The sequence below is a fragment of the Capra hircus genome, chromosome 22, assembly GCF_001704415.2.
Source record: "Capra hircus breed San Clemente chromosome 22, ASM170441v1, whole genome shotgun sequence".
Classification (NCBI taxonomy): domain Eukaryota; kingdom Metazoa; phylum Chordata; class Mammalia; order Artiodactyla; family Bovidae; genus Capra; species Capra hircus.
In genome coordinates this window covers 31205401-31221278 of record NC_030829.1, presented here as the reverse complement: position 1 = coordinate 31221278, position 15878 = coordinate 31205401, and the positions used below count along the sequence as shown (strand labels likewise).

Below are 15878 nucleotides of genomic sequence, written 5' to 3'. Positions count from 1 at the left end.
AAATCTTGACATCTGGATCACCAGAGTTAGATTACTCCCTGCCCACCCTGGACCTGAATTTTCTTTGTAGACTGCAGAACAACTCTCAGACTTCCAATAAATTCCACTTTTCATTAATTTCGCTAGAAAAAGTATCTGTTACTTTCCTCTTAAAAACTATGTGATGATTAATTTTATGTGCCAGCTTGGCTGGGCTAAGGAATACCCAGGGAGCTGGTAAAATGCTATTTCTGGGCGTGTCCATGCAGTTGTTTCAGGGACTAGATTAGCACTTGAACTGATAGTCTAATTAAAGAGAATATCATTCCAGAGTGAGTTTAGGGCTAAATAGAATGAAAAGAAAGAGGGAAAGCAGATTTGCTCTCTCCACTGGAGCTAGGACATCCATTTCCTGCCCTTGGACATCAGCTCTTCTGGTTCTCAGAACTTCTTGCTTGCACCAGGGTTTACACCACTGGCTCTCAGAAGTTGAGGCTTTAGCTTGGAGCTGCACTACTGGCTTTCCTGAGCCTCCTGAGCAGACGATGGGATGACCCAGCCTCCATAAGTGTGTAAGCCAGTCCCCCATAATAAATCCTCTATTATCTGTCCATCCATCCATCCATCCATCCATGTTCTACCTATTTATCCATTGATCTATGTTCTATCTGTCCATCTTATTTTTATTTCCTATTGGTTCTGATTCTCTGGAGAACCCTGATTAATGCAAACTATGAAAGCTTCATTTTATAGTTGTGATATTTTGAAAGTAGTACATTATCCTTTGATTTGTTGTTGTTTTTCAGCTAAGTCATGTCCAACTCTTTGTGACCCCCATGGTCTGTAGCATGCCAGGCTCCTCTGTCCTGGAATTTGCTCACATTCATGTCCATTGAGTTGGTGATGCCATCTAACCACCTCATCCTCTGCACCTGCTTCTCCTTTTTTGATAGTCCTTTACTTAGTTTTCATTTGAGGATAAAATACAGTGAGATATATTTTAATACAAGTTAAAATAAATCTCTAGTAGGCATTTCCAGGGTAGACAGTTTATTGGAATCAAAGATGCTGACCAAGGTCCACAAAAGCTTCAAGGCTCCGTTCCTGGGCAAACTCCCCATGCTTATCAAATGCCAGCCTTCCTTCGGGTCAAGATGCTCCAGCCCCTCTTATTTTCATTCACTTTTTGGAACATGACACATTCTTTCCCACCTTAACCCTTCTACTTGAAATGGTATTTCATTTCCTGTATTCTGCCATCAGCAGATGCTTTCTCAATCTTCAGGCCTAAATCAAAATCTCTAGCCAACCTCCCTGTCAGCGTTACTTAAAGTAGACAGCTGATCTCATGTATGCTATTGCCCAATTTATAATCTTCATGGGATGTCACCATTTCACATTTAATGGCACCCACCCAAATCTTCTGATTCCTCCATCTCCAGCCACGTTTTCTCTTATTCTTCATGCATCATTATCATCATGCAGGTTCTCAAGCCAGGAGTTAACTTTGCCTCCTTTCCTTCTCTTGCCTCACACCAGAGCACCAGCCAGTTCAATTAGTTCTATCTCCAAAATAGATCCTGAATTCTATACTACCTCTTTCACCTTCACAGTTTTAGCCTGTCTCGTTTATCATCTTTTGCTTGGTCAATTGCAGGGTCTTCTGTTTTATTTCTGCATATGCATATATTCTTTACCACATCCAGTATAAGTAGTTGCTTTTATCCCCTACTTAGAATCTCCAGTGACTCCTAATTCAGATTAGGGAAAAACATTAAATTCCTGCCTATGACCAGCAAATGTTCAACATTATTTATGACTTGAACATGTTTCTCCCCCTTCCCTTCCTTACTCCCTCCCTCCCTTATTTCCTTTATTCTTTCTTCCCTTTCTTCCTTCTCATCCAGTCATTCTGAACCATACTATCATTACAAAGACTCTTTTCCCTGTTGGAATGCTCTTCCCAGACTTTTGGACAGCTGGCTTCTTCTTGTTATTTAAATTTCAGGTCAATAATCTTTCATTCAAAACTTCTCTGATGGATGTTATGGGGAGGGAGGTGGGAGGGGGGTTCATGTTTGGGAACGCATGTAAGAATTAAAGATTTTAAAATTAAAAAATAATAATAATAAAAAAATAAAAAATAAATAAAAATACCAAAAGAAGGCCAAAAAAACAAAAACAAAAACAAAAAACTTCTCTGATGGCTGCTTCTGAAAGATAGTTCCCATGCCAGTCTCTTTCATATCATCTTGTTTTAACACTTCAAAATAATTACCTTGTGAAATGATCTTGTGCTTGTTTACTTCTTTAAGGGCATATTTTCACATCTAATTTCTCCTTTCACCTCTGGTTAAAAACAAAACAACATTCTCTTTGACTGTTACCTTCTCCTTACCAGTGTTTTGGTTATTAGGTAACACATGTTCACAAGTCCATGGAGACTACAGAAATAAGAGCTAATGATTCTATTTCCTATGTGCACATAATAAAAGGAAATCAAGATACACTATTGGTGCACATTAACAATTTCAAATAGACATTAGTGTTGCTTAATTTTAAAGCTAGACACACAAAAAGTAGCCCCTTTAAAAATGAGAATTATCTGAGTGAGAGAATTAGCATGGATTAATATTTAGTCATTATAATAAAGCACTTAAATACATGAATTCCTTGAGGGCAGAACCTGTGGCATTTTCATTTTTTGACATCTTTGTTTCTTTGCCTAATATATTATCTGCAAGTTCAAGAGGAGTCTCTTCAAATGCTTGCTGAATTGTATAAAAATGCATTTTGAAATTGTCTTAATGCTCATGATCTGAAATTATTTTTGAGCAAATGAAGTGAATTGTCTTCACTTAGAATTAAGGGAAGTTTAGTGAATTTATGAATGTCAGTACATGTAAGATTTATGCTTTCTCCATCTCATTTGCAAACAGACCTTAACGGAAATGAGATGGGATTCTTGTGTTATGGACTTCAAGTTTTGGATTATATTGAGAAGGGAATTTGTGGAACATGGCTTTTTGAATTTCTTGGATATTTTCCAATATCTAGAATTATTGGTCTCTAATCACTTTATGGGAAATAGATGGGAAAACAGTGGACTTTATTTTTTTGGGCTCCAAAATCACTGCAGATGGTGACTGCAGCCATGAAATTAAAAGACACTTACTCCTTGGAAGAAAAGTTATGACCAACCTAGACAGCATATTAAAAAGCAGAGACATTATTTTGCCGATTAAGGTCCATCTAGTCAAGGCTATGGTTTTTCCTGTGGTCATGTATGGAGGTGAGAGCTGGACTGTGAAGAAGGCTGAGTGCCGAAGAATTGATGCTTTTGAACTGTGGTGTTGGAGAAGACTCTTGAGAGTCCCTTGGACTGCAAGGAGATCCAACCAGTCCATTCTGAAGCAGATCAACCCTGGGATTTCTTTGGAAGGAATGATGCTAAAGCTGAAACTCCAGTCCTTTGGCCACCTCATGCGAAGAGTTGACTCATTGGAAAAGACTCTGATGGTGGGAGGGATTGTGGGCAGGAGGAGAAGGGGATGACAGAGAATGAGATGACTGGATGGTATCACCGACTCAATGAACATGAGTATGGATAAACTCTGGGAGTTGTTGATGGACAGGGAGGCCTGGCGTGCTGCGATTCATGGGGTCACAAAGAGTCGGACACGACTGAGCGACTAAACTGAACTGAACTGAATGGTCATGAACTCTGATTAAATGATCACACTGTATTCAAGCTGCCAGCTCTTTGGTGACCTGACTTCTCTATATTGATACTAAAGTTTAGGGACATTTTCTTTAAAATATATCTAAATAATGATTTTGAAATCATCAAAGATTATAGTCACTATGTGACTGCTTATAGAAAAAGTATCTATAGTTCAGAATAACCTATAGAACTTTCATATCTTTTCTTCCTGGCATTTTTAGAAGTGAAAGCCAAACTTATTCATTTCCCTCCTCCTCCACCCTTGCCTTTAAAAAAAAAAATCAAGTATTTTCTATAATATGAACTTTCCCTGTGTGGCCCCACCCAGTGTAGCAGCTGTGGGACTGAGTCAGCATCAGGTCAGAAGTATAGAACTCTATGCCTTGTATGTTGAGGACACATTTGTAACTTGGGATAATTTTATTCTTCTATTTATTACACCCATAAAGAGACTGCTTTACTAAACCAATCACGGAGAGCTAGTCTTCCGAAAGACAAACAGTTTTATTTTAATGTTCTTAATTTTATGTTTTTAAGTCAAACGTTTGTTTTAACTTTGTGTGTGTGTATATATATATATATATATGTACACACATACATATATAGACAGAGTAATATTTATGGAAAACCAGTTTTCAGGAAATTGTAATAGATTTTGTTGAGAGATACAAGCTTTTAGAACAGAAGTTACAAACTGGTAGCCCTTGAGCTGAGCTAGACTCACAGAATCTGGTTTATTTGTCCTGCATGGTATTTTCTTGTAACTATTGCTGTTCATTGTCATTAGTTAACCTTTAGAATTCAGGCGATGTCATATAGAAATCCAGTTCTCCTGAAAAATCAGGAGACACTCCAGGAAATTGTGTGCAGTTCAAACACTGGCGATGCTGTGATTTTAAACTGCAAATGGCAACAATTTAAAGGCTCCCATCCCTTCATTTCACTGTTTCTCTTCCGTATCAAATGATGTAAGGAGCAAGCACTGAAATGGTTACCCAGAATGCTCCCTGGCTTAATGGAGTATTACATGCCATCTTATTCCACCTGTAATTTCCCCCCAATTTCTATGTTATATCAATTTTTCCTTCATAACATTTTTCACATTTGGGCCTATTTTCTTCTTCTCCTTGTTATGACTTTTATGCCAGTCATATGGCCCTGTTGTCTAGGGTGTTGAGTGCATTGCTGGCTTAGCCATCATCATCCATCTTGCCTTAAACTTTTCCTCTGCCTGTCCCATGCCAGCTTGTACTCCAGTTACAGATATGTATGCCCAAATCACAGTTCAGTATATTGGTCCCTGACCTCAGACCTGCCTGCACTGACAACTTATAAACCCATGTCCAGCTACTTATACTTGGCACTCCGTCTTTTTGTCCTCCGTTTCTTGTGTTAACCCATATGCAGATAACTAGCCAACATGCCCATTTCCCTGGCACCAAAGTGGTTATTGCATCATGCAGCCTCTGATGCTTCTACTCCTGGCATTAACTCCTTCTCTCCCTCTGTGCAAATAGCTCATGGCCATCTTCAAGACTGGCCTTTCAAGACCATCTTGGCCCACAGTTACATAGCACAGCTCATCTTGCTGGGTGCATATTTCACAATCATATTTTGCTTCTCTTGTTGTCTTAAAACAGGTTTTCTCTGAGTATGGTCCCTGAGCGTGTTACTTCATGTTACTTGCTCTTAAACATTTATATCCTCTCTCCATCTATATCCTGCTGAATTCCTTAAGTTGGGAGTCAGGAATTTGATCAATCTAAAATTTGAGAAGTCAGGAGTTCAAAGGCTGTAGTGATACAAGATTGCCTGGTAGTTTGATAGAAGATGAAACTAGATTCAGTTAGTTTTATTCTGAATACATTTTCAGGTTTATTGATGTGTTTCTTAAACACTGTTTACCCTAACTGTTAGTAAAAAGCTCTGGATGTTGCTTCAACCAACCCTTTGAGAGAAGTAGAAAGCAAAGAACCTTTTCACCTTTCAGGCCAAAGCAGGACAATTAGGTAAAATTCTCAACTGCAGGACTGTGTTTCTTTCTTTCCTCCTTTTTTTTTTTTTTTTATTAAATGTGTGCTATTATGCTCATGCCTTGTCTCTGTTGATACTGTTAATAAACGTAAATCAAATTGGGTGCACCGAATGAATGTTTGAAGATGAAAAGTTAGAAAGAGTATCAGTACTTAGGTTGGAAGTGATGATGTGACTCTTCTTGGTTCCACGCTCACTCCGAGGTCAGGTGCCGTGGTAACTGGTTTATGTAGATAAACCCAGTGAGCATTTGGTCCAACCCTAATCAGGCAGTGCTGTGATTCCCTATATTTTAACCATGGACAGTATTCAGCTGGAGTTTCAGAGGGAGGCAAGAGACACTGTGATGGGAGAAGCAATTAATTTGTTATTCATAAAGGAGGTTTTGAACAACTTTCAGATCACTACAGTCATCCCTCCCTATCCATGGGTTCTGAATCTGCAGATACAGAGGGCTGACTCCCCATACCATCTGATATGAGACTTAAGCATCTTTGGAGTTGGTATCCACAGGGGGTACTGGAGCCAGTCCCCTGGTGGATACTGAAGGATTACTTTATTTATTTTTCTTTTTTTAAGGGGGAAGGGGTTTTGATAAATTACAAACAGCCCTAAAATATGGCAGAGTAGAAGGACGTGCACTCATCTTTTCCTGTGAAAACCCCCAAATTGCAAGTAACTGCTGAACAACCATCAACAGGAGAATGTTGGGTCCCACCAAAAAAGATACCAACATCCAGGGACAAAGGAGAAGTCCCAGTAGACAGTAGGAGGGATGAAATCATGTTTAGAATCAAACCCTATACCCACCAGAGATGCTCGGAGGGCTCAAACAAAACCTTGTGCACACGAGGACCCAGGGAACTCACAAGACACTGAGCCAAACCTACCTTTGAGTGTTTGAGTGTCTCCTGTAGAGGCATGAGTTAGCAGTGGCCTGCCACGGGGACAGGCAGTCAGGCTGCAGCAGACCTGGAAGGTACGATGTGTGAACTCCACTACAGAGCCATCAAGCAAACAAACTACAAACTGGAAAATAATTATCCCAAAGAAGTTCTCGCACTGTTGTTAAAGTTCTAGGACCCACAGCAGAATTCCCAACCTGGGGAACCACCAAAGGGACTGAGAACCCCCAGGGAATTTGACTTTGAAGGCCAGTGGGATTTGATTACAGAACTTACATAGGACTAGGGAAACAGACTCTTGGAGGGCAGAAAATCTTGTGTGCACCCAGGAGAAAGGAGCAGTGACCCCATAAGAGACTGAGCCAGACATGCCTATGGGTGTCCAGGAGTCTCCAGCAGAGGTGTGGGTCAACAGTGCCTTCTGTGAGGTTAGGGCCACTGAGCACAACAGTCCTGGCATAAGTCCTTCTGAAGGAGGTCACTGTTACCAGCATTACCACTAGCATAGTTTGGCCTCCGGTCAAACTACAGGGAGGGAACACAGCCCCACCCATCAACAGAAAATTCGATTAAATATTTACCGAGTTTGGCCCTGCCCATCAGAGCAAATCTCAGCGTCCTCCACAGCCAGCCCCTCCTATCAGGAAGCTTCCACAAGCCTCTAAGGAGCCATCTAAGGAGCCATCAGAGGGCAGATAGAATGGAAACCACAATTATAGAAAACTAACCAAATTGATCATTTGGATCACAGCCTTATCCAACTCAATGAAACTATGAGCCATGTCATGTATGGCCACCCAAGACAGACATGTCAAGGTGGAGAGTTATGACAAAACATGGTCCACTGGAGAAGGGAATGGCAAGCCACTTTAGTAACCTTGCCTTGAGAACCCCATGAACAGTTTGAAAAAGCAAATAGATATGACACGGAAAGATAAACTCCCCAGGTTGGTAGGTGCCCAATATGCTACTGGAGATCAGTGGAGAAATAGCTCCAGAAAGAATGAAGAGGCTAAGCCAAAATAAAAACAATCCCCAGCTGTGGATGTGACTGGTGATGGAAGTAAAGTCTGATACTGTAAAGAACAATACTGCATAGGAACCTGGAATGTTAGGTCCATGAATCAAGGCAAATTGGAAGTGGTCAAACAGAAGATGGCAAGAGTTAACATTCACATTTTAGGGATCAGTGAACTAAAATGGACTGGAATGGGTGAATTTAACTCAGGTGACCATTGTATCTACTACGCTGGGAAACAATCCCTTAGAAGAAATGGAGTAGCCATCATAGCCAACGAAAGAGTCCAAAGTGCAGAACTTGGGTGCAATCTCAAAAACAACAGAATGATCTCTTTTGGTTTCCAAGGCAAACCATTCAATATCACAGTAATCCAAGTTTATGCCCCAACCAGTATTGCTGAAGAAACTGATGTTGAATGCTCCTGTGATGACCTACAAGATCTTCTAGAACTAACACCCCCAAAAGATGTCCTTAACATTATAGGGGACTGGAATGCAAAAGTAGGAAGTCAAGAAATACCTGGAGTAACAGGCAAATTTGGCCTTGGAGTACAGAATGAAGCAGGGCAAAGGCTAATAGAGTTTTGCCAAGAGAATGCACTGGTCATAACAAACACCCTCTTCCAACAACACAAGGGAAGACTCTACACATGCACATCACCAGATGGTCAACACCGAAATCAGACTGATTATATTCTTTGCAGCCAAAGATTGAGAAGCTATATACTGTCAGCAAAAACAAGACCAGGAGCTGACTGTGGCTTCGATCATCAACTCCTTATTGCCAAATTCAGACTGAAATTGAAGAAAGTGGGGGAAACCACTAGACCATTCAATTATGACCTAAATCAAATCCCTTACGATTGTACAGTGGTAATGCAAAATAGATTCAACGGATTAGATCTGATAGACTGAGTGCCTGATGAACTATGGATGGAGGTTCGTGACACTGTACAGGAGGGAGGGATCAAGACCACGCCCAAGGGAAAAAAAAATGTAAAAAGATGAAATGCGTGTCTGAGTAGCATTTTACAAATAGCTGTGAAAAGAAGAGAAGTGAAAGGCAAGGGAGAAAAGAAAACCTATACCCATTTGAATCCAGAGTTCCAAAGAATAGCAAGGAGAGATAAGAAAGCCTTCCTCAATGATCAATTCAAAGAAATAGAGGAAAACAACAGAATGGGAAAGACTAGGAAATGGCTACCCACTCCAGTATTCTTGCCTGGGAAATCCCATGGACTGAGGAGCCTGGTGGGCTACAGTCCATGGGGTTGCCAAAGAGTTGGACATGACTTAGAGACTAAATATTAACACGAATTTTTCAGTTTCTGTTATGTGAGTATTATAAGAAGCTAAATAAATAAAAGCATTTTTTTGTCATTAAAAAAAAGATCTAGTTTCTCTGAGCCTCTGTCTTTTAATCTGGAAAATGGACCAATACTACAGCACACCAAATGGTTACAGGGACAAAAGGAAGGAATTTACATGAAATGCCTTGAGAGAAACAATGGCAGGAATGACTGAGGCATGCAAGAAGGATCTCCATGTTTGCTGCCTGTGCTGAACTTTGACTGAACATGGAAAAATAAAGCAACTGAATAGTTGGCTGAGTTGCCAGAAGGAAAGAATAATGCTGAGAACTGGGCTTTTTGTGGACTAAGGAAATCCCACCTACCCCCAGGAAAGGATAAGTAAGCTCGATAGCTGAGTCATGTGTGGAACAGATTTACTCTCCTGTCCAGACTTCAGTCACCAGCTTGTGTAGCCTGCACGATCTTCCTCTTTTCCCCATAACCCCTCTGCCCATTTTCTCCGATCAGACACTATTCTGGTTTCCTCCCAAATCTGTGATCCCCCAAACTGCAATTCTAAGATCCCAGATAAACTGCCTTGTTGCCTCTTTATAGAGGTCCTTTCTGTTGACAGTGCTGTAAAAACATATAGCACTTAGCGTGGTGCTCATTGTTCAAACTATGAATCAGAATCTCGAAAAATAATTATCTGATTTTGAACCATACTTTCAAGAGGGGATAAAAGACACGAAATAATGGCCTATCTTCCCCGTAATTTCGCAAGCTAGATCTTATACTCCTTGGCTAAGGAATCCGAAGCTCAGAGAGGTTAAGTAAGAGCATAGTCACCAGCTAGCAAACAACTGAGCAGAAAAATTAAAGCTTCACCTGCCTGACTTCAAATGCTCTCCTATTGCCACTGCACCAGCCTATTTCTTTTTTGATAAGACAACATATTAACTTTTTCTTAACATTAAATGAAAAGACATTTATGTTAAAAAACTAACTCCTCCTGATAATTCACAATTAATGAAATAAAGTAAACATAATTTGAGTGTAGCTTAAATTGTGTCCAAAATGGGATAAAACAGGTCACCTGGGAAATTAGGTTTTGTAGAATACAATAATTAAATCCTAAGTTTTACTTCATGGAGACAGTTTTTTTAAACCAAAAATTTTCAGGAAGCAATTGACTGGTCTATCAATTTTGTCGTTATTTCTCTATGATACATCTATAGCATGGAGCAGCTGAAGCAAAACAAAATAAGATAAACTTCCCTATAAGCAGCAGTAAAGAACTCCTCTGTCTTTGTGGGTTTGGTCCTCCCAACAAAAACACAGAAGGATTTTTAGCCTGAGTTCAGTTTTTGTTTTTCACTTCTGTTTTTTTTTTAAGTTTGTATTTAAAAGATTGTTTAATTAAAAGAAAAAAAAAGATTTCTTAGCTCTGTGGCTTTTGGAAGGAAATGATTCTGAGAATGCTTCATGTCTGTACCCACTTTTATCCTGAAATGAAGTCTTCACTAGAGATGAGTCCCAGCTATTAAATTTGATTATGGGGCCCTGGGGCAGAAGGATAATCTTTTTTTTTTTTTAAGTGAACAGTTGAAAAATGACAGTGGTGGTAAAGAGCAATTAAGAATAAGAGTGGATGGAGTATGTATATGTGAAAGTGAAGGTGTTGATTTAAACACTTTAGGAAAGTTTTTGAGCACAAATCATGTCCTGACAAGTGACTTAAACATCTTTTCTTTGAAACACAGTGAAAGGTGGTAGTTAAATTTATTTGCTGAGGAGTCACACGGTCTGGGATCAAATCCCAGCTCTGTCACTTCCTAATTTTGTAATTTTAGGTAATTTACTTAAACTCTTTGAGATTCTGTTTTCTCACCTGAATGTTAGGAGTAATTAGTGCTTTATAAGGTTGTTTTTGATGATTCAGCATAATCACTAATGCACATTGTCGTTGTGTTTGATGTAATAATGATGATGATGTTTGATGTTATAGAACTTACTTGACATATATATTAAAGTCTCCTGTGACCTTAGAAAACAGTTTTGAGGAATGGCAACTACTTAAGAGCCATCTTTTTACAATTGAATAGATCCAGGAAATGGTGTAAAAGAGACAACTTATTTATTTAAATAAAATATCAAATCAGTTTCCTTTAAGAAACATTAAAGGTATTCATAAAAAGAAAAGAATATGAAATAAAGCCTTCTAGTAAATAATCATGAGTTTATACGTGTTTTCGAAAGTGCACCAATTTGTACTCCTCCTAGGAGGACTTATCGATTTGTGTGTGTATTTCAAGCAGGCATCTTATGCACACAGTGCTTGTGGCCGACAGCACTCTCCCCTGGGAAGGTGGCTCTGTAACTGCAGTGAATGACAATTCTATTTGTAGACATGCCTTCCTACAGCCTGCACTCCTTTCTGTGATTATTATTTAAAAAATACTTGTCCTCAAATGATTTCATCTTCCTGGGTACAAAGGAGAAAATTCTTTAGCACAACAAGAACCTGATAGGTAACATGTATCTGAATTGGAAGAGTATATTCCCCTACTCATAAAATCACCTAAGTGTCCTGCAGCCTAAGAAATGTAAAAAACATTTCAATACTAAACACCCTCAATCTACCACTTAGGCCAAAAAAAAAAAAAAAAGAGAGAGAGAGAAAAAGAAACAGAAAATCAGAAGAATTAATATCATTTGAACTGCAGGGCAGTTTTCCTCATTCTGCCCACTCTTTTTTGCTTATAAACAAAAGCACAATTTTCACATTGATAGAAAATCAGCAGTAAGAGAACTTACCTTCCTTCAACCAAGAAATGTTATTTTTGTCATTTTCAAAATGCTTAGCTGTTCTGACTTTTATCTTTTCCAGCTCAGTTTCTGACATCTAAGTGGAAACAGAATTGATGATATAAAAAATTCATTAAGAACCCAAATTTATAACATGGAACCTTATATTTAGAGATGACTGCCATATTATAGGAACATTTTATCTCTGTAGTTTTTCAGCTCCCTGTCTGATGCTAAATTTTATATTTTATCCACATGTAGTATTTTACAACACTACACTGAAAATGAAACTTTAGAAGATATTTCACTTTCAGCAGTCAAGATTGCTGTAAGCTCTGATTTCTGAATACAAAAGAAAAACAGATGAACAACTAGCCTCCGATTTGTCAAAATCAAAACATACAGTGCTGTTTCAATGTTTTTCTTAATAGTCTAGAGAAAAGCATGCTTCAAAGAGATACACAAAGATAGAAAGGCTAAGAAACACAGAAGGACCTTTTTAGCAGTGTGGTGGATGGAATGAGAGCCCTATGACCTCAGCCAGGCCACATTGAGCTTCCTGAAAGTGTTGAGATCTAGTAGGCATCCTTAGTGCATTGCACTTGACTTCCTCCCAGACATGGTCACAGTGAGCTAGGATGCTCCACTTGCATCAGCACCTCTATGTCCTTACCTGTGTGTTCCCAAGGGAGGAGGCCCAAGGCGAGGGATGGGGAAGCAGCGTGGCAATGCTCTGGACAGCCTCCCTTGTCGTCTCTCGATGTCCAGCATTCCTCTGCCCTGCCAGAAGTGAGCGAAGAAGCAAATACGCTCCTTCTCTGGGTGGTGCTAGATTTGTATTGCTGCCAGAAGCATCCAACTTGCGGCTGAGAGGTTTTTTTTTTTTTTTTTTAAGGTAATATAAAGCCTGTGGTTCAAAACAATAGAAACCTTCTCCTGGCTAGCACTTATTTAAAATGATACTCTGCAAAATAGGGTAAAAAGAATGAACTCTTTTCAAATGGATGGGGTTTCTCCAGTCCCCTTCCTTCCACACCCGCCATTCATCACTTATGGTTAATATTAAAAGGTGTAGAAAAAAAGAGATTGAAAAATACATAGAGACTATTTGGGTTAACAGAACAAAGAAGGGAAGCCTCTCTGGGTTTATTTTCTAGATGTTCACCCTGCAGCTGCTGTTTTGAAAGGCAAGTGTTTCTAACATTTTATAGGTAACAAGAAAACATTTCAAGTTCTTTTGAGACTCTGCAGATAATCCAAAAAAGAATTTGAAATCACATTCCAAAGAGGATTTGTCTTTAGATTCTTAGGCAAAGATACTGTTTTCAACAGAAGTTGAAAAACAAAAAGCATAACCCTTAGGTATGGATGATAATAAATCATCCAACATTCCTAAATGCTGGTTTTTCCATTATGAAAAAAACAATCATTATTTTTTGACCCTAGGTGGTTTGCTTCCTCCAGTGTCTTTAACCTGGAAACTGTTATCTGATTGTCTTGTGTCCATTTCACCTCTTTTCCCCAACTTCATTTCTTCTATTTTGCTCTCAGTTTCATATGAAAATTGACTGATCAACATAGTTTTTAAGAACAATAAAACTGGGAGCAAAGATAAATTTCAGATTCCTGTAACAGCCAATAAAAACCTTGACTGGTTACAATCTATAACATTATTTTCACCCTATGGCTTCAAGTTTTAAGATTTTTCCGTGGTGCCTAACCTTCTTTCCACTTTAACCTAATTGTAGTGCTGCAGTTCCTTGAATTTACCTGCTTCCATTACTAACATTTCAGAATGTTGCCTTAGAGGCCCATCTTCACCTCCACGTTGAAGTCTTCTATCTCACTCATCTAGAAATGATCATTCCCTTCTCTTGGGACTTCTGGCATACACATATCCATTGTGGTCTTATATAAACTTGCTTTATTTTCCTGATAAGATTATAACCCATAATACTTCCCCCCTTACCACACCCCCGCTTCTGACATGATCAGTTCAGTTCAGTTCAGTCCTGCCCAACTCTTTGCAACCCCATGGACTGCAGCATGCCAGGCCTCCCTGTCCATCACCAACTCCTGGGGTTTCTTCAAGCTCATGTCCATTGAGTTGGCCATGCCATCCAGCTGTTTCTTCCTCTGTTGTTCCCTTCTCCTCCCACCTTCAATTTTTCTCAGCATCAGGGCCTTTTCCAATGAGCCAGTTCTTCACATCAGGCGGCCAAAGTATTGGAGTTTCAGCTTCAACATCAGTCCTTCCAATGAACATTCAGGACTGATTTCCTTAAGGATTGACTGGTTGGATCTCCTTGCAGTCCAAGGGACTCTCATGAGTCTTTTCCACACCACAGTTCAAAAACATCAATTCTTTGGCACTCAGTTTTCTTTATAGTCCAACTCTCACATCCTAACATGACTACTGGAAAAACTAAAGCCTTGACTAGACAGACCTATGTTGGCAAAGTAATGTCTCTGCTGTCTAGATTGGTCATAACTTTTCTTCCAAGAAGTAAACGGCTTTTAATTTCATGGCTTCAGTCACCATCTGCAGTGATTTGGGGGCCCCAAAAAATAAAGTCTGCCACTGTTTCCACTGTTTCCCCATCTATTTCCCATGAAGTGATGGGACCAGATGCCATGATCTTAGTTTTCTAACTGTTAAGTTTTAAGCCAACTTTTTCACTCTCCTCTTTCACTTTTATCAAGTGCCTCTTTAGTTCTTCACTTTCTGCCACAAGCATGGTGTCATCTGCATATCTGAGGTTATTGATATTTCTCTCGGCAATCTTGATTCCAGCTTGTGCTTCATCCAGCCTGCCATTTCACATGATGTACTCTGCATAGAAGTTAAATAAGCAAGGTGACAGTATACAGCCTTGATGTACTCCTTTTTCAGTTTGGAACCAATCTGTTGTTCCATGTCCAGTTCTAACTGTTGCTTCCTGACCTGTGTACAGATTTCTTGAGAGGCAGGTCAGGTGGTCTGGTATTCCCATCTCTTTCAGAATTTTCCACAGTTTGTTGTGATTGACACAGTCAAAGGCTTTGGCATAATCAATAAAGCAGAAATAGATGTTTTTCTGGAACTCTCTTACATTTTCAATGATCCAGCAGATGTTGGCAATTTGATCTCTAGTTCTTCTGCCTTTTCTAAAACCAGCTTGAACATCTGGAAGTTCATGGTTAAGATATTGTTGAAGTCTGGCTTGGAGAATTTTGAGCATTACTTTACTAACGTGTGAGATGAATGCAATTGTGCGGTAGCTTGAGCATTCTTTGGCATTGCCTTTCTTTGGGATTGGAATAAAAACTGACATTTTCCAGTCCTGTGGCCATTGCTGAGTTTTCGAAATTTGCTGGCATATTGAGTGCAGCACTTTCATAGTGTCATCTTTTAGGATTTGAAATAGCTCGACTGGAATTCCATCAACTCCACTAGCTTTGTTCGTGGTGATGCTTCCTAAGGCCCACTTGACTTCACATTCCAGGATGTCTGGCTCTAGGTGAGTGATCACACCATCATGATTATCTGGGTCATGAAGATCTGTTTTATATGGTTCTGTGTATTCTTGCTACCTCTTCTTAATATCTTCTGCTTCTGTTAGGTCCATACCATTTCTGTCCTTTATTGAGCCCATCTTTGAGTGAAATTTTCCCTTGGTATCTCTAATTTTCATGAAGAGACCTCTAGTCTTTCCCATTCTGTTGTTTTCCTCTATTTCTTTGCATTGATCATGGAGGAAGGCTTTCTTATCTCTCTTTGCTATTCTTTGGAACTCTGCATTCAAATGGGTGTATCTTTCCTTTTCTCCTTTGTTTTTCACTTCTCTTCTTTTCACAGGTATTTTTAAGGCTTCCTCAGACAACCATTTTGGTTTTTTGCATTTCTTTTCATGGGGATGGTCTTGCTCCCTGTCTCCTGTACAGTGTCACAAACCTCCAGCCATAGTTCATCAGGCACTCTGTCTATCAGATCTAGTCCCTTAGATCTATTTCTCACTTCCACTGTATAATCGTAAAGGATTTGATTTAGGTCATACCTGAATGGTCTAGTTGTTTTCCCCACTTTCTTCAATTTAAGTCTGAATTTGCCAATAAGGAGTTCATGATCTGAGCTCA

The 15878-nt window shown here is 39.4% G+C and overlaps 1 protein-coding gene across 2 annotated transcripts in view; it reads right to left on the bottom strand.

Moving 5' to 3' along the window:
• The window catches only part of LOC108638602 (myoD family inhibitor domain-containing protein), a 108589-nt gene extending 96730 nt beyond the window's left edge, over positions 1-11859 (bottom strand). For both annotated transcript variants that reach the window (XM_018066703.1, XM_018066704.1), the window contains exon 1: positions 11772-11859. In XM_018066703.1, coding sequence (XP_017922192.1) covers positions 11772-11859 — 88 coding nt within the window. The remainder of the gene's footprint in view (positions 1-11771) is intronic.